The sequence below is a fragment of the Lycorma delicatula genome, chromosome 1, assembly GCF_047948215.1.
Source record: "Lycorma delicatula isolate Av1 chromosome 1, ASM4794821v1, whole genome shotgun sequence".
Classification (NCBI taxonomy): domain Eukaryota; kingdom Metazoa; phylum Arthropoda; class Insecta; order Hemiptera; family Fulgoridae; genus Lycorma; species Lycorma delicatula.
Genome location: NC_134455.1, coordinates 275,082,060 through 275,108,972, shown reverse-complemented (window position 1 = coordinate 275,108,972; position 26,913 = coordinate 275,082,060). Strand labels below are relative to the sequence as shown.

At 29.6% G+C, this 26,913-nt stretch overlaps 1 protein-coding gene across 2 annotated transcripts in view; it reads left to right on the top strand.

Moving 5' to 3' along the window:
• Nipped-A (Transcription-associated protein Nipped-A) overlaps positions 1-26,913 on the top strand; it is a 375,844-nt gene that overhangs the window by 94,760 nt on the left and 254,171 nt on the right. For both annotated transcript variants that reach the window (XM_075378320.1, XM_075378311.1), the window contains 5 exons: positions 11,942-12,086; positions 15,341-15,492; positions 19,291-19,382; positions 22,912-23,016; positions 24,720-24,898. In XM_075378320.1, the coding sequence (XP_075234435.1) occupies positions 11,942-12,086; positions 15,341-15,492; positions 19,291-19,382; positions 22,912-23,016; positions 24,720-24,898 (673 nt within the window). The remainder of the gene's footprint in view (positions 1-11,941; positions 12,087-15,340; positions 15,493-19,290; positions 19,383-22,911; positions 23,017-24,719; positions 24,899-26,913) is intronic.

Sequence of the window (26,913 nt, the reverse complement as noted above, 5' to 3'; positions counted from 1 at the left end):
AAATCATAAATAAATATGAACCACAATTTTAGAATTTAGTAACAATCCAAGATTTGGGATCCCATGAAAATTGATTCCTGTAATTAATATTATAAATTATTTATTTATTGTATTTTGGTGGTTTATATTTCATTTAATCCATATGTATAATATGCCACCCCTACAATGTTTAATAACCAAAATACGTATAAAAATATTTCTTTACAAAATAATTAGCTACTTATTTTGACACCACCTACTTTACTTTATACCAGCACTTTTAAATAAAAAAATATCATATCGGTAACAATAACAGTTTAATAATAAAAAAATTAATTTTAGTAATAAACTACTGAAGGCATTATTTTTTTCAAGCAAGATCTTTAGTATAAATAGATGTATACCTCTCTAGAAACAAAACCACATTAACAGTGTTAATACATCTTGCTTTATAATACAAATGAATACTGGGTTCATTTTTTTTTCCAGTTGCAAGCTCATTTGTAGTTCATCCATTAATTTCTACTTCCCTTTTTATCATATTAAAAAGGAAATTAAGAATTAATGACAATAATTTTTTCAAACGAATTAGTTATTAACAAAAAAAGCCCACAGTAAGCTAAAAAACTGCACTTAGTATCGCTTATTTTTGATGAGTCAGGTTTACCAAAAAAAAAAATTTGGCTCCATTTCCGCTTATAGTTTGTTTCTACCAATGATATATTCTGTTGAAAGCATTCATTTTGCTCATCATTTACATCACCAAGGTTAGGTGGGAAAAAATCCAAATGTGAATGCATGGGTATTTTTATAGAAGTATTGCATCCCAGTTTTTTTTATAAGACTGGTGAAAATTACACTCACCAATTCTACATAGTTCTCAGCCTTCTTTTTTCCTCAGGGATGATTTAAAATAATTTTTTTTTGAAATGATACCCATGCTGCTTTGTCAGATTCATTCAAACATCATTCTCAGAGTCTAAATTCTTCATTAGCTTTCATATCTGTGATATAAAAAATTTTCTCAACTTTAGTCTTTTAGAACACATCTGGGTTACTGTTTACATAAAATTTAGCCATAAGTTTGTTACACAGAGTAATATATTGATTTAATAGAGTTAGATCGCCTGAAAATTCAGGAATCATGTCCAAACATTCCTTTTTTAAGACTGCATCGAAATTTTGCCAAAATTAATATTTCACTTACTATATTACACAAATTAACATGATTAATAATTAAAATCAATATAAAATTTTATATTGTTAATTATTATTTTTGTACTTTCAGTAAAACTATTATTTTGTACAAGATGTATATGATGTTGATAGACTTTTATTAATTTTATTTTCACTGATCCACTATTCACTTTTTTTTAAATAAACCTTATTGAAATATGGATACACATAAAAAAAAAAAAATTGTTCTGAATAATATGTATAATATATAATAATAATATATAAAACTGACGAAGAATTATTTGCTATCAACTGCACCAGTTGTGTTTAATCTTAACGAAGTTTCTTTTTTAAAAAACAAATTTTCATTTATTTACATTTAAAATAATTGTTACACATACAAATATTCTTTCTATATTACTATTTTGGATATACCTTCCAACACGTAATTTAGGAACAATGTTTTGCATACATACTAACTGAGTGAGTTCTAAACAGAAACACATTACATTACATGTTCATTATAATAATCCAAGTACAGGCAGGACTAAAGAACAATTACATAAAGAACAAAAGGTTCAGCATAATAACATTTCCTAAAATCTCTACATTTCCAGGGATACATTCCAGTAATAGTACTTGTGATAAATACAGTATTCTAACTTTACATATATGTGTGTGTATATATATATATATATGTGTACAGGTGAAACCAAATTTTATAGCAATCTCTTGGGAGATGATTCTATAGCTAAAAGTAAGAAAAAAGTTCATATTAAACATAGGTCAGAAAACTATTTGTTAGCGAGTTTCAACTCGTGAAATATTTAGCCCTGCTTTCTGCTCCGTCTGTGAAATTAAACTGTATTAAAATTCTTGGGGTACTAATTGAGGGGTAAATTTGGTGCTTCCTAATGAATTTTGATCTAAGAAATTAAATAGTTGAATAAAGCTGCTCCCAGACCTCTATCTCACTTTGGTTTTAAGAAAAACAGGGTAAATCACAAAAACGTTTTGTCAGAAAATACACTTTTTAGGTTTGGAATAAAATTACTTTGTTGATTTATCAGTAAACAAATTAAACTTTTTAGTTAACTTTGTAGAGAATTTAATTCTGAGAAAATTGATGTAAGTAACGTCTATTAAAATTAAACAGAAATTTGAGAAGTTCAACTTCAATTAGGAACAGAACACACAATCTGGATGAGAAAAGTGATACAATTTTACCAGAACAATTTTCATCAATGTTTGAAGAACATAATATAATGAAAAAAAATAGAAAACTTATCGATAACAAATAAAGTTGAATAAAAAATAGATTTAAAAAAGTAAAAATCATTTACTTATTTGTTTTTTTTCTAAAGATTATTAAATATCAAAAATAGTTACTTGATAAAGTTGCAAACATTTCTTCAAAGCAGTTGCTCAATGTTACTACCACTCTGTTCATGTACAGCTCGTCAAAACCGGGTACGACTAATAGCATCAATTATCATTCCTAATAGTTGCTCCAGCTTCTACTATACGATGTCTCAATTCGTCTTGTGTGACAATACAAATGGAATAGACTAACAACTTCATCCAACCCCAAAGGAAAACATCCGCTGGCATGAGATCAGGAGATTGAGATGGTTATTTTACTGGTTTGTTTCGACCAATCCATTGTTTTCTAAATGTGTTATTTAAATGATTCATCACATCTTGACAGAAGTGAGCAGGTGTGCTATCATTGAAAAACCACATCTGCATTCTATCTGCAAGTGGAATATCTTCCAAGAGTTCCATCAGATTTATTTGCAAAAAATGCCAGTACTGCTCTCTATTGAGCCTTTGTGGTAAGAAAAGAGCCTATGAGATTATCACCAAGAAGACCACACTTGCATTAAATGAAAAATTGCATTGGAAATGGCTAGTAGCAGTCTTACGGGGATTTTCGTTTGCCCAAGTGTTAGTGTTAATGTAATTTAAATGCAGTTTCTTGTAAAATAGGTTTCATCAGTAATTAGAGTATTACTTACGAAATCAGGATGATGTTCACATTTTCTAATTAACCATCGACAAAATTTCATTCGTTTATCAAAATGGTGATAATAACTCTTGTGTATGGAATGGATATAATTGTTGTTCCTGAAATGTTTGCCACACACTTGATTGCAAACTTAAAAGCAATGTGACAACTTTCTAGTGCTTGAGGTGGATGATAATAGTACCGCATACAATATAGCTTCCTTAGCATTGGCATTTCTCACAAAACATTCACAACCAGCGTTGATCATTGTGGTTTAAGCACACCTGTTTCTCAAATTCACCTCTACAAAGCCTCAAATGTTTTATGATCCAGTACTCTTCTATCTGAATAATAATCTGAGTCACACACTCATACACACACACACAGCCAGTCAATCCAGTTTATTTATTTTACCATAAATTAACAATGTTCAACAACTCTCCAAATGAAAACAAGGAAGAGAAGGCAATTATTAGAATTTCTATCAAACAAAAGCTGTCTTTTATTTGATAGAAATTGAACCACTAATAATGTGCTTCCAAGAAACACATCTTCTGGAAAAGATTGAAAGACAGATTCTACGACGATGCATCAGGAAAAACATTAAAAAAGACAGGATTTAGAGAATTATTCCAAATGAAGAGATTTACAAAATGATCATCCCGATAACTAATAAATTTAGAAAGAAGAGAATTTCCTTTCTTGGACATATTTTCAGAATGGAAGAGACCAGACTTATCAGACGGATAATTGAACTTTTCTGGAACATGAAAAGCAGACTGAACTGGTTATACGAAGTACTGAAAGACATGGAGGAATTAGACATAACCCATGAAAACTTAAAAACGATAACCGGAAACTATGACAAATTAAAAAATAAAGACCCAGGAAAACAATAAGCCGGGTGTATTTTGAACAAGAAAGGGGAAGATCTGAAACCCTTAGAAATTACTGGGAAAAAAGAAAAGCTGAAAAATGAACTAAAAAAAAAAAAAAAAAAAGCTGTCTTTTCCGACTGCAAGCAGAGAATACAGAAAAATGATTAAATCGCAGAACCTGGTTAAACCAGATGTATCTTTTGCCACCGCTACATCAAAACAAGCTCCCACAAATTTAGCTACTCAGCAGTGCGGATCCTACAATGAGCTAAACCAACTTGTTCAGATGTTGTCTGATAAAGTCGTGTCACTTACAGCCACTATAACAGAGCTTCCGAAAATAAACAAAAAGTCACTAGTTGTAGTTAGTGAATCCAATCGTGGGATTCATCTGAAAGTCCCTGTCCCCAAAGTTTTACTGGTGTGAGCAGGAATAATCGCAGCTGGCGGTAAGCCATCTTCTAAGCCTCTGTTAAGGGAGCCACCACAACCAACCCATCTGGGATGTCAACTTTGACTTCCCATTCTTCAAAATCTTCTCCATCACCTTGTATACTGGAGGATATGGTTGAGGAATTGCCCAACCACAGGACGTCAGAGTTCCTTACCATGAAGACTACGAAAAAGAAAAATTGGATCACGTACAACTAATTTTTTATATATTCCTGAAATTCTGTATCCATAACTGCCTTTACCCATGAGCTTTATTCAGTGGAACATTAGAGGTCTTTAGTCCCGCATTAAGGATATTAAAGTATTGGCGCATGCGTATGAACCGCTAATAATGTGCTTCCAAGAAACGCAAATTCTACGACAAGATACAATAACACTCAGAAGCTACTTCTGTGAGAGATACAACTGTATAATGGATAGTAGAGAGAGTGGTGGAGTTTGGAGTTGCAATTTTCATGTAGAATGCGGTGTCAGCTACAAGGATACCACTCACTACCTTTATTCCTGCCATCACTGTGAAGGTCTCTATCTCTTTCAAATTGCATATTTGCAATTTGTATCTCTCTCCAAACTCAGAGTTCAATGCTCTAGAACTGTCAAATCTTCAGATACAAATCCCATTGCTGTTAATAATAGGTGATTTCAGTGCTCACCTTATTTCCTAGAGCTCAACTTTCTGCTTCTCTCAAGGAAATATGGTACACAAAGTGAGACAAAACTTGGACCCTTTTTTCTACTGTATGATGGGTCACACACATTCAGGTCCTTATCATCTGGTACGTTGTCCAACATCAACCTCTCCGTCTGCTCACCTAGTTTACTCCCTCGTCTTAATTGGTCTGTTTGTGATGACTTTCACAGCAGTGATCACAGGCCAATTATTACTGCTTTTGGTGTCACCTGTGAGGTGGAAAAAAGGCCACAGAAATGGATTGTTGAAAAGGCGGATTGGAACGGTTACCATAAAGCCTTCCCTTCACAGTATGGTGGTGGTGCGGGTGTCCTTGATCAACTTTCCTCTTTTGCATCCATGATACTTAAGAATGCTAATAGTTATATCACTCAAACATCGGGAAAATCTAGACATCCTTCCATTCCTTGGTGGAATCTTGATTGTCAAGACGCTATTAGCAAACATCAGCAGGCACTGCGTAAATTTAACTGCTGGTCCACAATTGAACATCTAGACTTGTACCGTAAGGCTAGAGAGGTTTGTCATCGGGTATTCTTGGATGCTAGGAGGAAGTATATGGAAACCAACTCGCGCACTACTCCTGTGTCCACTGTGTGGAAAAAGATCCATGCAATTTGCAGATCACCAACACAATCTATTCTTGGGTTTATTCATGAGGTAGAACTCCTTTCATCATCTTCTGTAGTGCCAAACACTTTAGCAACTTCTTTCTGCTTGGTTTCTCTCACTTCATCCTATAGTAACGAATTTCAGAGGTACAAGATACAGGTGGAAGTATTCGTTAAACATTGGTGATTCAGTCGGTAAATTAAATGCTCCATTCACATTCAAGGAGTTGTCACATGCACTTAGAAACTCATATGATGCCTCCCCTGGACTTGATACATTCATCTCTGTATGCTATCACACCTTCCTCATTCGGCATTGCAACATCTAATGAACATTTACAGTGATTTGTTCTCTGCACAAGTTTTCCCACTTGGCTGGTCAAAGGCTGTTGTTGTACCAGTACTTACATCTGGTGAAGACAAAGCAAGCCCCTCAAGCTACCGCCCTATCTCCTTAACAAGTGTCTTATGCAAAGTAATGAAGAGTATGGTGAACAACAGACTTATGTGGTACTTGGAGAGACGCAGCCTTCCATCTCCAGAACAGTGTGGTTTCTGACAAGGATGATCCTCCATTGACCATTTGAAGTGCCAATTAAGTGCCGGTCATGTATGTTGCGTTTTTACTATTCTTTAGTTCATTCCCATTTAGATTATGGTTGTGTCACCTACTCTTCAGCACACAATACCATGCTTAAAATGCTGGATTCTGTACATCATGCTTTCCTTCGGCTTGCTACAGGTGCCTTTAGATCAAGCCCTATCATTGACTTTGGTGAGCTATCACTTGGGATAAACGTGACCAGGTTTTAACATCTTATTTTACCTGTCTTAAAGGACAACCAAACACCCGACTTTTGACGCAGTCCTTGGAAATCCTTAACTTCGAAAATATGAGAACCATCCACGTTGTACTGCATCGGTGGGAATTCATACCTGGCGTTTCCTACACCTTATAAAATGTTGACGCACCTTCCATTTTTTCGATTTATCCTTGTTTGTATCCTCCATGGAGAATCAACCTTATTAATTTTATTTTTGACCTCCCTATAACCTCCCTATATTGTATAATAAAGAAACAACTTCACCAGTTTTCTTTCAGCAGATGTTTCACCATATTCTCCAAGATGAACCCAGACGCTGTAGTATATACAGATGGATCGAAACAGTATGATACCATTGGATGCGCGTTAATTGTTAATGATCGAACTTACATGTTTGGTCTACCCAGTCTTACGAGTGAGTTTACTGTTGAACTGTATCCTATACATAAAGCTTTGAATATTGTTATCCCTAAATATCATCATATTTATTTGTAGTGACTTGTGTAGTATTCTCCAAGTCTTAGACAATTTTTATTACAGACCTCCTATTGTCACTGAAATCTACAATGCAATCGTTGAGTTGAACCATCACAACACACAAGTGAGTTTCTGATGAATTCGTAGCCATATGGGAATTCCGGGTAATGAACGTACAGATTCCGCTGCTAAAGATGCATGTAGTCAACCATTCTTCACTACCCGTGTTACTACATCCAACTTTATAAACTATGTCAAACACGCACTTTGCGCGGGGTGGCAAAACAACTGGATTGCCACAGTTGACAACAAAATTCGCTATATCAAAGATACTGTTTTTCCAAGGGATTCCTCCTACAAAAAAATTCGCCAAGAGGAAGTGGTCCTCTGCTGATTCCGGATAGGAAATACGAGAGCTAAACAGGGGTACCTAATGTCAACAGAAAATGCACCTGTATGTGTACAATGCAGATGCCGCTTGACTGTGCGCCACATCCTTGTGGATTTCATACGTTATGCAGCCTTGTGTCATAAATTTAAATTGCCATAACTATGGAGAATTTTATGTGATGTGTGTATGAATGTATATTGTCACTTGGGAAGCTTAGAGAATTCTAAGTGAAATGTAATGAGTTTAATTTATAACTTTGCATAGTCGAAGCTTATCATTTTTGTTTTATTATTTATATTTAATTTATAAATCAACTCTTATCCATTTTTTATATTATATTTATTTCTAAACTAATTTTTGATGTAATTATTTTATGAATAACTTTAGTAATTACATAATTTGGAGCGGTCTTGAAATTGATTAACGGTCGGATACCTTCTTTATGTAATTTAGGCAGACTGGTAAGTTTTGGGGCATAAGGTTTATATGGGTATAATCTGTTGTGGTATTTTAATTTATTATTATAATTAAATATTACTTTGTATTTAACTATGAAATCTTTTGCACTTTTTAGAAATTTATAGTTGGGTCATTGATTTTTATAAAACCATTTTTGTCTATATATTTATTTATTGAATCATTATATTCATCAATAGAAATAATAACAAGAGATCCTTATTGGATTTTATTATTGTACATTTATTTTCTTTTAATTTATTTGTTTAGTTTATATAATTTATTTTTATTCATTATTGATTTTTAATTAAGTTTTTATTATCAATTTTGTTTTCAAATTTATTAATTTCATTACTTATATCATTTTTTATTTTTCTTTATTAGTACAACTAATTTTACTGATATTATATTCTGAATCTATCATCGCGCTTTTAATCATTTTATTTGTTGTTATCTGGTAACTTTAATTTAAATGAATTGGTAATTATTAATTTTTCTTCATATGGTAAAACAACTTTTGTTAAATTTACTATATTATCATTTATTTTAAATTTATCTGGTATATTATCAACATTGCATAAATTTGGTTACCTCTATTTATTTTGTAATATATTGTTTGATTTATATTATAATTGTTATCATCATTCTTATATATTGCACCATTACTACTATTTTTCATTTTTATCAAATTATTTATTGTTTTGTAATTTATATGTATTATTTTATTTTTGTGTATATTAATGTTAATTTTTTATAACCATAGATAAAATCAGAAATGATATTATCCAACATTTATACAGTTCCTCATATAGTAAGCATATCCTATCTCTTGTTTTATCCTGAAATTTTCTGCATATGTTTTAGTTTTACATATAATATTATTATGTTGGAAACCTTTAATATTTATTTCTGCATATTTAGGTATTAGTTTTAATTTTAAATTTTTTATTAAAATTTATAATTCTACATAATTTTTTGTATTAATTGGAAAATTTATTGGACAATCTTGCCTGGTTTGCATTCATTATTAATTTATTTAAATTAAATTTTCTGTAGTCCATATCTCCTCTGTACATAAAATCCAGCCAATTATATGATATAAACTTACTCAGCCACTCTACAAAGTACAGAATTAAAGAACACTCTTACCTTACTCTTTTTTTCCACATTAAAGCACTTTCGGGAATAGACACATCTTCAGTAATGTTTTTTTCTAAATTTCACTTTTTACATTTTCACAATAGATAACATAACATTAATTGTTTTTAAAACAAATATTTGTTCCGCCAATAAAAAAACTTTTTTTTTAATGTAAACCATTATAATTTTAAAATTTCCTTCACCATGCTATCTATATTTTAATACAGTACTTTATTGATTATCTAATTTATTTAATATTTCTTATCAATTTATTACCAACTTAAATAATATTTATAAGAATGCCCCAATCAGATTCTGCCTGCACACTCATGAGGCTGAATTTATGTTTATATTTATATATATAAAATCTTTCTAAATTTCTAACTTTTTGTTATTACTTTCATGTTCAGTATTTACTTTTTAATTATTTATAAATTATTTACAAGTTAGTTATAATATTTTTGTTAATTATTAAATGCTCTGCTACATTCAGGAAACCTATTTTTTTATTTTTAAATGACGTAAAATGTTCATTAAATCTATTTTTAAGTCATATTCATTTTTCCAATATATATTTTTTTACAATTATTACATTTTATTTTATAAATACTAGAAGAATTTTATAAAAATAAATTATATAAACTAAAAAATAAATTAAGAGAAAATAAATGTCTAATAATAAAATCTAAAAGACAGGAACTCTTGTTATTATTTCTATTGATGAATGTAATGATTCAATAAATAAATATATAAACGAAAACTGTTTTATAAAAATCAATGACCCAATTAATAAATTTCTAAAAATTACAAAAGATTTCATAGTTAAATACAAAGTAATGATTAATTATTATAATAAATTAAAAAATCAAATTCAAGATCGCTCCTAGTTATATAATTACTAAAATTATTGATAAAATAATTACATCAAAAATTAGTTTAGATATAAATATAATATAAAAAACGGGTATACGTAAGTTGATTAACTATAAGTTAACTATAAATAATAAAACAAAAATGATAAGCTTCAATATAACATGTACCTACTCCAGTATTCCCATTGATTATACAATTTCATTAATAAAAAAAAACAAACAAATTAATAAATGTAGGTGAAGACCAAAAATTTATAAATAATAATAATTAGAAATATTTGTAAACAAAAGTATTTTGAATTCAATGGTGTATGTTACACAAGAAAACACGTTACCTATGGGTTTCCTTTATCTGAGGTAATGTCAGAAATTTATCTACAAGAATTTAAAAGTCAAATTGTCTTGTTATAAATCATGTACATAAAATTTTATTATGGGTCATATATGTAGATGATCTTTTAGTTATATATGAACTAAGTATAAATAACGAACATGAAATAATTGTAAATAAATTAAATTCTTTTCATGAAACATTAAAATATGAAATAGAGCATAATAGGAAAATAAAATATTTAGATGAAAAATATTAAAGCAAATGAAAACAAATAATAATAATAAATAATTAAATAATAATAATAATTTAATAATAATAAATAAACAAATAATAATAATAACAAATAATAATGAGTATACAAAAAACCTACCTCAAATCAAATTATTATAAACAGGAATTCCAACTATCCTTGGTTTCAAAAAATCAGTATTTTTAAAAATATGATTAATAGAGCAATAAAATACATAAATGATAAACAAGAATTGTATAATGAAATAGATAATATAAAGAATATAGCTATAAAGAATGGATATGATACCTCATTGATCGATAATATATGTCAGAAATATAATTCCAAATTCTTCAATAACATACACATTACTACATTAAATCCCATAAATGAAAATGAAAACAATGAAAATATTTATATAAATTACTCCTACACAAATAAAATTATAGAAAACTTAATGCTTATAATAAAAAAAAATATAAACCTGATAGAAGCTTATAAACCTGACTATCATGTTATAAAACGGTTAAAATATGATAATAATAAAATAGTAAAAAAATAAATACGATTCTTCTGGTATTTATAAAATAAAATGCAATAATTGTGAAAAAATATAGATTGGAAAAACAAATAGGACTTTTAAAGATAGATTTAATAAACATTTTAGGTCATTTAAAAATAAAAAAATGGATTTCTCAAATATAGTAGACCATTTAATAATTAACAAATATAACTAGATTGAAAAATAATTTATAAATAATTGAAAAAGTAATCATTGAACACAAAAGTAATAATAAAAGATTAGAAATTTTAGAAAGATTTTATATATATATATATATATATATATATATATATAAACGTAAATTCAGCCTCATGAATCTACAGACAGAATTTGATTGGGCATTCTTATAAAAATTATTTAAGTTGGGAATAAATTAGATAATTAGTACAGTACTGTATTAACATATAGAAAGTATGGTGAAGGAAATTTTAATATTACAATGGTTTGAAAGTTTAAAAAAAACTGTTTTTTTATTTACGGAACAAATATTTGTTCTAAAAAAAACTTAGTGTATCATGTTATATATCGCGTAAATGTAAAAAAGTAAAATTGAGAAAGAAAAAATCATTACTGAAATGGGTTTATGCCTGAAAGTGCTTTAATGTGGAAAAAAGTAAGGTAACTATTTTCTTTAATTATGTGTACTTTGTAGAGGGGCTGAATATGTTTATATTATTTAATTAGCTAGATTTTACGTACAGAGGAGATATGGGCTACAAAAAATGTAATTTAAATTTATATATATTATTCAATAACAGGAATTTGATGCTTATGTGTGTATTTATCCATGTATTATAATATATTTTATCAGTTTTTAAGCTACATGTGTGATAATTATAAGTGGTAATATATATTTTTAGGGTTCTCGGAAAATTTGGTGGTGGCAACCGTAAGATGATGATTGAACCACAAAAATTGGATTACAGTACACGAGAATCACCTGGTCCAGCAGTAGTTGTATATTTTCCTGATCATACAAAAGCTATTGATTTTTCAGTTGAAAAGGTACTTTAATTAATTAATAAAATAATTGTAACTTGGATTTATTGATTAAAAAATATTTCTAAACTTACAAAAATCATCCAACAGATGGACTTAATTTACTATTTGAAAAATTACGAAAGTCTAAATCTTTTTTTTTTATCAATAAACTTCATTCACTTTCCAAACAAAAGTGAAAAGTTAATCCATTCAACAAAGATAATGTGTTTATTTAGCATAAGTTAGCTTAAATTAAATAGATGATAATAGGTATAAAAAACTAGTTTGCAGTTATATATTTCTACTTATAAAAAGTGATGCCGTTAATGATAACATATAAATAGTTATTAATTGCCTCAGGAACTTCACTGACCAATTTTTCTTAAACAATGCAATTCAGTCTCATACTACTGATTGTGTAATTTTTGAAAAAAAAAGATTGACTGAAAGTCTGGATCTTATGAGCAGTCAGACTAATAAATTTGCAGAACAGTTTCTTAGTCATTGATTTTAAAGGAGATATCATATTCAAAAAAAATGGTATAATATGCAACAAATAAAATTATCTTGCTTGTTGCTTTTCTTATTTTATAAGGTGTCATTAAGAAACCAGCTTGTCTCCGTGTATTTAAATGTCAGTCAATCAAAATCAGTTTTTTATTTAAAAAAATTATGGTATGGTCAATTTCATTTACTTTTAACATTTTTGCATTTTGCTGATAATTCATCTTATGATCTTGATTGTGGTAACAGAAAATTATTTAGAATAGAACCATTTCTTCTACTTCTATGAAAGAAATTAATGATATTATTTCTTCCTTTACAGAATATGTTAGTCACTTTATTATAGAAAGTATAATTTTGTTGGAAGTAATTTATGCCAAAAAGAAAATTAGATTTGGAATAAACATCTATAAGCTCTATGAACAGTAGTGGATGTGTATGTAATTTTCTGATTTATACTAGGAAAGATGTAGATTGCATAAGAAGTTTATCCCAAAGAATCCACTGCAATCAAAATCATTTTGAAGCTGGTGCTCAATTTTTTAAATATAGAACACTGGTATATCTATTACCCTTTTTAAAATTTTTTGCAAATTTATTACTGATAACCATGTTATGATGAGAAAAAACAAAATAAATTCTTCTAAAGTAAAAGAAGCTGAAATGAACAAGTAAAAATTATGTTCTTTGTATTACATTACATACACTAACAAAACAGTAAAGAAAAAAAATAAATAAAAGTCATCCCAAAAATAGACTATAATAAAAAAAAATGGGTAATATAAACATAAGTGATTGGTAGCCGACTTAAAGAGTTGCTAGGGAAAGTGAAAAGGCATAAAGGCCATAAAGCAAGAAATTGCGTCTAAAATTTGCTGGTAATAAAGAATTGAGGAAAGAATCAAGGTACTGATGTCAGTTGCACCTTGTTTTAAGACATATCACAACATCCTTAATCAACAACTTATTTTCTTGAACAAAATATAGTGTATAAAACTTTATATATTCTTTTTCTTATAGTATTTTTTTATTATAGAAATTTTATAAGCAACATTTTCATTATACGTTTTAATTCTTGTATTTTTATTGTATCACTATTATTTTGTTATATAATTATATTTTGTACTTTTTTATATCTGACAAAAAAAAATAGAACAATAAACAATAGGCCTAAATAAAATATAAGATTTTTATTTTTATTAAATATATCTTTCTCATTTTCTTTTTTAGTTGTAAAGTGTGTGTTAATGTATACTATTATTATTGTAAATAATGCATTATTTTTACACCTGACATTTTGACTAAATAAAATAAAAGGCATGAAAAACATATAAAAATAAAAATTAAACACTAATTGTAATTTTTTTGTATTAAAAGAAATGTAATGAGGCTTACAGGCAGTTTGCTCATGCTAGCATTTCCATGCATCACACAGCCATTACACTAAATTAATGGCAATTGAATAACCAGCATTACATTTATATTGGATGAATTATAACTGTTACGCATAATTGGCATCCCCATCACGGCTTCATCTGCACTGTATGGTTACTTTTGTTTCCCATCATGGTCAAGGGATATTTAGCTGGTCACTGCTTCCATTGCTCCCTCTTCCTGTCTCATTCCTTGGACCCCACTGTGTTCATTACAACTCATGTTTGTGAGAATAATGATAATAAATAAAAATTAAACCCTGTTCAATTTATTAAAAAAATATCAGTGTATTGTAATTTCTTCAGAGTAACAGTTTGGTCAGTACAGGACCCAAAACTTTAAATGATCTAAAAATATGGGTTTCAGAACAGTTGGCCTCCATTTTAAAACTATTAGTTATAACTGATTACCCATACTTCATGCGGGTAAAAATGTATTTTGCCCAGTTTTTAGCCTGACTCAACAGCACCATTAGGAGTTGTACTTCGTTTCTCTTGTTTTTTTAAAATCGTTTAACTACTTTTATGCTTTTTAGTCAAGTAACCAGAGGCAGGTGCATCCAGTCGTGTTGCACATACAGTAACAGTGGCTGTGTTGGTTGAGATATTTGTGTTTGGTTTTGATATTTACCTGAAGAGTATTTGCAGTCCTAATCTAGTGAATATCTCGCCTAATATAGTCAGAAATGGGGAAAATTTCCAATCATTGTTCAAAATATTTTTATGTTTCTTCACTCCCTTTCAAGGTTTAATTTCGAAACATCTAGAAATTGGTTTTTAGATATTTTTTCATGAAGAATATAATAATATCATCATTTGTTACCGAGAAATTAAAAAAAATAGTAAACTTCATTGTTACTCCATTTCAACTCTTTAAGCACAGAATTTCAAAAAATCCTTTTGTATTGTGCAATTGCCCTGAAAGTAGAACATGCATACAAATTTTCATCAGTTTATCTTCAGTAGTTTTTGCTGGGCATTGATGAATCAGTCAGGCTGGACAAGTTGCTTTATGGGTACAGAAGATGAAGGAGTGTAATTGTCATTACTAAAATTTAAATACCAAAACAGTATGTTATATATGTGTGTGTTGTGAATTATGCCGGCAAAACTGGTTAATGATTAGTATAAAACCAGAATCAAAAAGAAGAGGATATTGTATTGTATGACTTATGACGAAAAGATAACATTATAATAAATAATATTTTCACACTTGTATTAGGGATTGATTATAAGTACTTTTCCAAAATTATTAGTTTACTTTCCTTTTTCTTAAAATGTATAATTTTGTCTGATTAGTGTAAAACTTCATTTGAAATATTGTGGGATATCATTTTCTAGGTTATTGAAACTTCTGTGTCTGCACTGAAATTCAGTACTACAGATCCATTCCATCGACGACAGTGTTGGGAAGCAATTGAAAGTTTTCTTATGGCATCTGTCAAACTTGATGATGATAGACATACTGTCCAGAAATTATTCTCTCATCCAAGGTACTAAACTGCTTCAAATTAAGTAACTGAAAGTATTTTCTATTAAAATTTACCAATTTGATAATTTTTTCCTGTGAATGTGCATAAAAGCATTTTTTTATTCCATTAAACATACTAGATCCTTATGTTGTCTTTTTTCTATAATCAAACTTCAACAGATTCTTTTTGTTAAATTGATGGCAGTTATAACTTATTTATAACATTGTTATTGATAACTTTCACTTATTTATTGTTGAAGCTTTGCAAAAGCCCCATATACAACTGTGACCCCCATTGAGGGCCACAAATTTTAACGTTATTTTCCTGTGATTATTTTTAACTTTTATTTTCGTAACCAAACTGAGATTTTTTAGAGACTATGTTTTTCTGCGCACCTATCTTTGCAGTAATGCAATTAATACTTATTGATATTTAAATGATTATAAACCTTCTGAATATTTCACTTGCCAATATTAGAAAAAAAAGAAATTGTTCTACAATTTCATTTTAATTTAAAGTTTTATTATTTTTTTATTCCAGTGTGTTCTTGTATTCTGTATATGTTCTGTAAATGTTGTATACATCTGTTGCTTCAATTTTAAATAAATTTTTTGATAAAGTACTTTTTCTTTAAATAAGAATTTTTTTTAAATATATAATTTATGCTATAGTATGTTATTTTTATGTAATACATATTATGTGTATTATATTATACATAATATATATTATTATATTTAATATGTTGTTAGTAGCAGGTGGATTCTATCATATTTTTGAGATTGTGATTCAGTTAGTGCTCTTCAAACATTATCTGACGTATTCATACTCAGTACCCATGTCAATTTCTACTGGATTCCTAACCATGTGGGAATCCCAGACAATGAATAGCTTCTATAGCTGTCAAGGAATCTTGTGCTTCACCAACTTTCATGAATCAAGTTATTTATTCTCATTATATGTGGTTTAGAAGACATTAGCTGATGGCCGTTTTACATTAGTTGTAAAGTTGTTAACAATAAACTATATTATATTAAAGGTAGTGTATTGCTGTGGAAAGTAATCCAGGTAAAAAGATTTATCATGAAGAATCCTTTCATGTATTTGGAATGCACTAAATTAATGCATGGATATCTTTAATCTGATTATGCTCCTATGTTCTCCTTGGATAACTGCTACATTGCATTTTTCAGGTGATAATAACGTCTGTGGTTATTTGCCACCAGAAAATTCTTGCTGGATTGGCCACATGTGGTTTGGTTTATGTTCATTCTTTGGTTCTTCCTATGAAAGTTGGTTCAGTTTGAATGCAGCTTTTATTTAACAATTTATATCCTTCCTTAGGGAAGGTTATTAGATAATAAAATATTCAGATTTATTAATATATAATATTATTGAAACATATTTGTTCCGTTCCACTTGTGCCTTCGGGTGGTGCTACCTAGCAGGAGCTAGAGGCCCCACAGCAAGCTTGGTCAGGCGGTCTGATCACGCTTCCTCCTACATCATAATGCCGCAGGGAGTGGTCATTATGAGGCAGTGACCTTCTATTATTCTACGTTAGAATCCTGCGCAGTGCGATCACATTTCTCATTTCGTCCAGATGGACAGTCAGTGTTACTCATAGTTACTAGCGTTCGGCGCTTGAATCTGACCCTGAGCGGTCATGTTCTACATTCAGTCGGGATGGACATGCTCGGATGAACGTTTAGTTTATTAGTTATATGTTATTTAATTTAATTATATATGTACAGATATGTATCAAGTTCAATTATACATTTCATTAGCTGTCAAGATGACGATTCATTAAACCATTATTCAACAAGCAACAAGGTGTTGTCTTCATTCATCACCTATGAAAATACAGTTCAACCTCACTCTAAAATCTACCACATTATTTTTTCACATCTGTATGGATTCCTGATTCTGTCTCCATATGTCGTACTGCATCAATTAAGGAATATATTTCTGATAGGAAGGCTGGCAGAATAATGTTTTTTTCTGTACCATTTTATTTACTATTTTTGGGGTCCTACTTTTAATGAATTTGTAGCATTCAAATTTTTTATTAATATTTGTTATATACTGCCAACTTCTTTATCTTGAAATGTGTTTGAATGTTCATGTGCTGTTGGTACTAGAATTATACTTGTATTTTGGGAGAGTACAGTGAATCTTCGTTTAATATTGGCAAAAACTTTAACTATTTAAAAGAATGACATATAGCATGTAAAGTAAGATTAACTTTTTTGGAAAGCACCATAACCAGATCTTAGTAGAAGTTATCTGGGCACATTGCCTGATTTATCTGGTGATCATCCTTGCTTCAGTTAGTTTTAAGTGTGTAATACTTTGATAGTGCAATCAAATCTTGAATACATCATTTATACGAGTGTCTTTCAATAATTAAATAAACACATAGCAACAGCTGAAAAACTGTTACTGTAATAAATTGAATATATTGTACATTCAAGTTGGTGCCACTGTCATACAAAGTACCAGCTGTTAAAAAAAATTTCAATTTCAGCAAGCATGATAAGATTTTTATTTTCTGAAGATGTAAAACCAGGTGAAATTCTCTTGTGGGTGCTAAAATAGTATGCTTGAAAACAGTGAGGTGAAAAACATATTAACCGTTCATGAATTGTGGCTAATAATAATGATCAAACGGTTAAAATCAGTTAGAACAAGTGTTGCTGATTTTCATTGTAGTGGAAGACCAGTGGAAGTTTTGACAAAAAGGGCGACGTGGTAGCTGCAGGTGTCCGTTGTCTTCATTCTGAAGGCATAAACACATAAATCTATCTCGGGGTGAATCTTTACCGATGTAGATGTCCCTCGGGGCATCTGCATCGGTGGCATCTCAGCGGGGCCTAGACTGAAAGCTGTGTGGCACAATCAGTTTGAGGGCGAGAAGATGTCCTCCGTTAAAGCCACTACTGGCTAGGAACGGAGGGGGTGGTGTAGCGACCGGACACGCTACGAGGTGGGATCTTCTCCCCTCGGGGGGGAATCGAGATGATGTTTTACAAAATTGCATTAATGATCTTATTCACAAGGATGGATGCGTAAAAATTTGAGAAACTGCTAAAATTTGTAATGTGAGTTTTGGCACTGTCCATTCTATTATTCATGAAAGCTGAATTGTGTTTAAGGTGAGTTCCGAGACAGTTGTCTCAATATCACAAAGACACCTGAATTTGCATGTGTACACCTGAATTTGCATGTGTTAAAAAATGATTTTTAAGTAGGTTTTAAGAAGGTCAGATTTTTTAAATTGTATAATAGTTTGTGATGAAAACTTGGATTCATAATTTTGAGCTAGACTTCAAATGTCAATGTATGGAATGGAAACATCTTAGTTGTCACCAGAAAAAAATTCAAAATGTACCAATCAGCCAGTAAAGTGATACTAACAGTATTAGGGACTATAAAGGCCCATTTTTATTTGTATTATTGTCACTAAGGTGAAGAATTCTTTACTACTAGAATAAGAAAGCTCACTGAAAGATGGAACAAGTGCTTAAATTTAGCCAGGGATTATGTTGAATGTCATATTGGTTGCATTGTTTTTATTGTCATTGAATAAATAGTAATATTTCTGCAGTTATTTGTTTCTTCAATTCTACAACATCCCTCATAAGTAGCATATTTATATCAATAAATTAAAAAGTATTTTTTATTTTTCAGTTTTTCTGTCGATCAATAGGAAAAAGTTATAAAAATTCAATTGTATTTTTTTATCACAAAGTAAGTTTTATTTTATTTTATAAATTTGTAATTCATAAAAATATAACTGTACTAATTTGTTTGTTTTTCCAGTTTTAAAGAAGGTAAAATAAACCATATCTTGGGACCACCATATAAGCTTGCTGACAAACAGTCTCGTCAAACTTATCTCACTGCATTAACAGGTGAATTTCAGTTATATATAGGTAGAGAATTTAAGAGATTAAGAATAAGAGTATCAGAGTATGACAAGATATATACTCTTATCAAAGCTGCTATAGATACAGCACTTTTGGCAATATTAGTTAAACTTTATATTAAATTAGTACAGTAATGTATTTAGTGGTTAGCCACAAAGATATTAAACAATTTTAATTATTTGACTATACATGTTTTTATATTGGTATTTTAATGTGTAATTTTGAAATTTTAATTTTAATCAACTGATTATGAGGAATTCCTCAAAAGAGCTATTGATACATAAGGGAGAATAATAAAAATGAAAAAAATAAGGTAAGAGCTCTTATATGGTTCTGTACTGTGATGGATTGCTGAATTTTGTTTTTGAATTAAGTAGTACAGAGGAAAACATAGACAATTTAAAATCAATTTTTACTAAATTAATATATATATATATATATATATATATATATATTTAAATTGTAATTACTCGTAATATTGGCAAAACAATTTGTATTAAACAAAAATTAATTCCATTCTAGCAGCATATGAGATTTCATTAAAAACTAATTTCAACTACTTTGAGTTAGATTATTTAAAAGTACTAGCTCCTCGTCGCTGCTTCACTTGTGCTGTGTGGTTACTTATGTTTCCTGTAGCAGTCAATCTTTTTATTTTATGTTTTAGGTGCAGTCAGTCACACATATTGTAATGTTGGCAGTGGCTGTGCTGGTTGGCCACAGCACAGTGACTTCGTGCCCCTTAAAAAAACTGAAATTCAAAAAAACCTGAAAATGGTTTTTAAATATTTATCTGCAGAGTATTTGAAAGCAAAATCTTCTGAATACCTCATTTAGTGTAGTCAGGATTATGAAATTTTTTTTTACTTTCTTCACCTCCTCTCAAAGTTGAATTTCAAAGATCTAGAAATCACATGAGGATTACAATCACCAAAAGTCAGGTTGATTTCTTCATTTGTTACCAAGAAATTAAAAATTGGCAGGATTTCAAAAAAATTCAAATCCTCTTTAATCGTTGAAACTTGGAATTTCAAAAAAAATCTAGAAATTGGTTTTTTGGATATGCACATAAAGATTACACATACAAAAAAAAATCAAGCTGCTAATATCTTCATTTGCTACTGAGAAATCAAAAAAATAGTGAATCTTATTGTTACTCCATTTTACCCCTTTAAACTCAGAATTTTGAAAACTCCTTTTTAGTGTGCAGTTATACTGTAAGAAGAACATGCGCACAAATTTTTTTCAATTTATCTTCAGTAGTTTTTGCCTGGGATTGATTATGAATCACTCACAATATATTGTCTTCAATATCAACAAGACCTCTATTAAAAATATCTCAATTGAGAAATATCTTGGAAGCGGCTTAAGATGAGAATTTAGTGGCCCAAATGAGAAGTGCAGCACCATAACAGATTATAATTTACACTTTTTAATAAATAATTTTTCATTTTCAGATAACATCTCTGAATAACTGTGATCTGTTAGAGAGTATCTGATGTCATGATAACCTGATGTGATGAGATAACCATGAGAAAGTACCTGATGTATGCAAAAGTTAGCCTTCAACCTACGAACAAATACCCTATTTGAATTTTGAAATCAGACGATTGTTTGCAGAGCTATTATAAGAGCACCCCATTGCAACTCCCAAAACAGCGTCCCAGGAGCACTCCATTTGTTACCAATCGATGGTGTTGATTGGCCTAGCCTCTCACGAGGTGCTCGCTTACCTCACCACTCTAGCATCACTCACAGCCCTCACGGGAAGCCCATTATTATTAAACAGAAATTTTTTAATTTATTTAATATTTTATTATAAATTTAATTCTTTATTTTTGTAATATTATTCATTTGATTGATTCGAATCATTCAATTCAAACTCAGTTTACGCAGTGATAGAGACTCTCAGTTCATTAATTCCAATTCATTAAAATTTGTGCTTCAACTCACACATCACTATTACTACTACATATTATTATTATGCTTTTACGGCCAACATGGGACCACTTAAGTCAATTTTAGTTGGATCTTTTTTGAGAAAAGTGTGTTAATTTACTCTTCCGAGCTGCCCAGTATTTCTTCATCCGTTCAGATCTTGCTTTCTTTTCTTCATCCGTAAACACCCTCTTCGTTGTATTTTGTCGTTTGTCTGTCTTTTGTTTAAATCTAATGCTTTTATCTTTTAGCTTTGTAATTTTTCCAGTTTTATTCTGTAGGTCGGTCAGGGAAATTCCCAATTCTTTCATATCTTCTCTAATTTCTTTGATCCATCCTACTTCTAGCTTTTGGAACCAGAGCTTTTCAATGATATTTCTTGACAGTCTTGTTTGCGGTGTCCTTATGAGATGACCGAAGAAAGAGATTCTTTTTTTCCGCATAGTATCAGTAACAGGCTCTATTTCTCGATACACCACCTCATTTGGCACAATCCACCATCGGCCTTCTTTTTGGTGTTTTTTATCGATACACGTTCTGACAATTCTCCTCTCTATTTTCAGAATTTTTTCAATTCGGTTTTTCTGAGTGATTTTGAAAAGGGTCTCGCTTCCGTAGGTGACTTCTGGCTGTACTACAGTTTTATAATGTTTAAGTTTTGTTTTAGCAGAAAGGCATTTTTTGTAATATGTTGACCGAGTTAATTTTTGGGATTTAATCATTTTATTTGTCCTATTTTGCCATGTCATTTTTTCATTTAAATTATAAGTTATTATTTCCCCTAGATGTTTAAATTGTTTTACTATTTTAATTTTCTGATTGTTTACCGTAATGTGCTCTATTACTAGAGGATCTATGGCCATTAGTTAAAAAAACAAAAACTTTTTTTTTTAACAAGTTTTTGTCTGTTTTGCTTATTTTTTCATATTTTCTCTCATTGCTTTCGTCTGATGTCTGTTTTTTTTTTTAGGTATGTTTGTTGGAGCTGCAATTAAAGACTTGCATCACCTTGTTCAGCCAACTATGGTTGCTATAGTCAGGCATTTTACTACTACATATATATATATATTTTTTTTGAAATGAAATATTTCTAAAAAGTTTCTTAGTTATGCCAAGAAACATGGTTAAAAATTTGGTTGCGATTGACAAATAGTTTTTTTTTTATTTATCATGAACAAAAACCCTGTTCCTCTTTACATAACAGTATAGATTTGTATTGTTAATTTAAGCAAAATAACTTTTACTTAATGGTAACCTATATTGATTATATTTATATCAGTTTTTAATATATTTATAACAGTCTGAAGAATTAGTAAACCTTCATAAACTTAGGATTCTATAAATATGTTGGAATTTAAATGTTATGTCTCTGTACTATATAATAGTCAACACGGTTGTCCATCATGTTATAAAAAATAGTATTATAAAATTAGATATAAAAATCCACATTGATTTAATTTTTAATGTAGATAGTGAAACAAAGAAACACTTTTTTTTAACAAGTTTTTGTCTTTTTTGCTTATTTTTTTCATATTTTCTCTCATTGCTTTTGTCTGATGTCTGTTTTTTTTTTTAGGTATGTTTGTTGGAGCTGCAATTAAAGACTTGCATCACCTTGTTCAGCCAACTATGGTTGCTATAGTCAGGCATTTTACAATGGTCGCAATTGCACAACAAGCTGGTATGTTGCTCTTTAAATCTCTTTTTTATGTCCTATTGTTATTATATATAAGAAATTTCTCAAGCTCTTTTTATTTGGTGATTGTTGGATTATATGAATAAAGGCTGTTATTATTCTTTAGATCTTGTAGAAAAACGTGGCAGAAAAGTATCAGTTCTGTGATGGTAAATATTTTCTTCATTCATTTGTACAATCTTGGTTAACAAATATGCTTATATAGATGAATATATACTATTTAGTAGCTCATTAATCAAATTTATCTTCTGTGCAAATGGTCATTTTAAGTAGTTAATGGATTTATAAAATCTACTATGTTTGATATTAGTATGATTGTTTATAAAGATTGATATATTTATATATTATGTATACCAGATGGCTGAAAAGTAACTTACACTCCACATAACCTTTTTTGTAATTGAGATAACTGGATATGGTTTGTGGCATTCATCCTTCCTGGGCAGGGGAAGCAACTCAAAAATTTCAAATGGGACTAATGTTCATTTGTTACATCATTTTAAAGAGTTCAGTGAGACAAGAAAAATGATACAATTAAAACCAAATTTTGATCGCCTAGTTTTGCTTGTCTTGCAAAGACCTTTAAAAGAAGGTATCACATGACCATATCTCTCATCTAAAATGTTTAAGCCGTCCCTAGTCGAATACTCTAAATCAGGGCTTACTGAGTTAGCGTCTCCTAAAATCAGAGAAAATTTCCAAAGAGAGAATTGGGATACCTCAAATAATAAAAAATTAAAGTTGGGAGCAAATAACTGTTCTAGCTATCTGAAACAAACTTATTGTTAACCATTATTTTGGACTAGGCAATCAGAATTTAGTTTTAATTGTATCATTTTTCTCGTCTCATTGAACTCTTAAATGATACATCAAATGACCATTGGACACATTTAAGATTTTTGAATTGCCTCCTCCTGCTGCCCAAAAATCAGAAAGGGTGAAATATTCTTTCACTGAAGTAGCCCCTCAATACAAGGAAGAATGCTGCAAACCGCATCCAGTTATATCAGTTATAAAAATGTTAGCGAGGGTGTAAGTTATTTTTCAGCCATTGGTGAAAATATAATAATTAAGAAACAAAAACATTTGGGCAGTATAAAATTAAAGTTTATCATTGTTTTATCTACTTGAACTTTAAAAGAATTTGGACTACTTAAAAGTTATATATGTTTGTTAGTAGTTGTTGTTACCATATTAGTTAATTTTTAATTTCTATTTTCGGTAGGCTAATTTGCTAAGAGGAACTATTTTTTTATCTGGTCAATTGATTTTAACATATATTATCACAGTTATCGCATTACATCTTCCTTAAATTATATTTACTTGTATGAAACTCCATGATGAAATGGTAGTATCTACCTTTCATACAGAAGTTTCTGGGTTCAAATAATCTTAATCAGGTTTGATATTTTTTTCAGATTCAAAATCAATTTCTCATAAATACAGAGCAGGTAGGTAAATATAATAGGGTGTAAGTCTGTAGTTACAAAGAGTAAAATACGTAAATAATCTTCCGATTAAGTTTAGTTATGCTTTTATTTGGTTTGTTGCTACATACTGAATAATACCTTTTGGTTCCATTACATTTGGAATGAGTGATTCATCAATATTCTTAAATCAACATTCCTGTTTTTGAACATCTTACAAGACTAGTTATTTCATTTCTTTTTGCTTTCTTGATTTTTTAGGTCCATTTTCATTGAATGGTAAACAGTCGACCTTAGAAGGTGCAATGGATGCTCTTGTTCTAATAGATGCATTGGCTGTAATCATGGGTCATGAAGAAAAAGAACTTTGTAAGCCAGGACGTTTAGCTCTGTGTGTCATTTTACAAACTGCTACAACTATACTTGGCTCAAAGGAAAGGGTATGAATTGCTTGTTATTATAGAATTTAACACTTTAAAATTAATTAGATGAAAGGAAATAGTGTATGCAGAAATAAATATTTGTATAAAAAAGGCATTTCAATAAATAAGTTATCATACATGTAATCATATTTGAATTATGTGCCCCAAAATCCCCTACCAAGCAGAGGCTTTATTTCTTTACAAAAGCATTAATTTGTTGTTTTACACTATCTTCCCAAATTTTTATTATGTCCGTGGTATATAAAATACCTGAGATACATCAGATATTTAATCAGCATTGTTTACTCTGAAAGCTATAATGTTCACCATGCAACAGCGCATTCCCTGTAGTGACCAGAGTGAAGGTGTCAATTGCAGAACTGAACATCTCCTGGTGTACTGATGTGCAATGCTAAGATGTTTGTCTCAGTGAAGAATGAAACCATTTCACCCTTCATTTTCCTTAGTAATCCTGGCATGGGACATTGTAATATTTAGAATAACTCCCAATACTGAGAGGGACTTGTTAACTGCAATATTTTTTGGTTATAGCACTTAATGTACATTCAGGAACAAACTTTATACGCTACAGCAGTACACACTTATTTTATGTAACAGTATTAAATACAATATCCATCTGAGATTAAACTTTCCAAAATCATAATTATAATAATAATCATAATAAAGTAAAATAAAACAAATCATAATATCATATATTATTATCATACTAAAGTACTACTATTATATTACCAGCATAAACATTTATATTATCAAATTTATGTGTTTTTGATAGTGGTTAGTTACATTTTTTATATATTTCAGTATTTTTTTAACTTGAAAAAGACACATATTAAATGATAAAAAGAAAATATTGTAAATAAAAATATCACAAGAGTATCATTTTTGAACTTATTCATTAACTTACATTTGGACTCAAATTGAAAGCAATTAAGTGAAATGTTGAAAAGAATACAATTTTTTACAACACTTAATATAATAGCCCAATTAAATGTATTTTATAAAATGAATGCTTGTAAGATATTCTTAACCTTGTTTATTAAAATAAACTTGTTAGGAAAGTTTAGTTTGTTTTTATATCACACAGAAAACGTATATTACAAAGGATCCAGTTCTGTTATTCATTGTTATTCAATTATTACCTCCTATCCCTCTGTTTGTCTTATTATTACTATACTTTGACATAATATTTTGGTTTCAAATCTCAACTCTTATCTCATGATTATTGCCTCCTATCCCTCTGTTTGTCTTAATATTACTATACTTTGACATAATATTTTGGTTTCAAATCTCAACTCTTATCTCATGATTATTGCCTTACTACCTGCACATATGTGATATTCCATTTTATAAAAAATTGACTACAGACTGCTTGTTATTATATAGCCCACGTTACCAATAAAAATTTAAGAACACCATTGCCAATATGAAGGACTTAATAATTTAACTACTACACTTATTATAGATTTATAATGAACATAACCGAAAAGCAGATTTAAAATACATACACACAAAATGCAAGATAGACAAACTAAATTAACTAAGAACTAAGAATGCATATTGTCTTATCTGATCTTCTAGTACTGTTAATAAATGAACAATGTTATTAAAATAAGTAGTCTAACAGTAGTCGTAAAGTTATAACAATGCAGAAATATTTTTAAAAAACAAACCAATGAATTTTTCACTTTGTGAAGTACACTAAGAGATAAAATTCAAAAATGTACTTTCTCATTATGCAGATGGAAATACATCTAAAAGTAACATCATGATTCAGTACTTTAGTACCCATGTTTACATTTAGCTTTATTCTGCTAGATGGCTCTTTTATTTCTAAGTTATATAGTTATTTTTAAGAATAATTTATTTTTTTGTAGGTAGCTGTTTTATAAAATAGATTATATTAATTATATTAACACTCTCTGGGTATTTCAGATGCAAGGTTTAACCACCATTGTACAATGTAGAATATATTTCTTGCTAGAATTTTGGTAGTTTTTTGACATCAGCTGTGT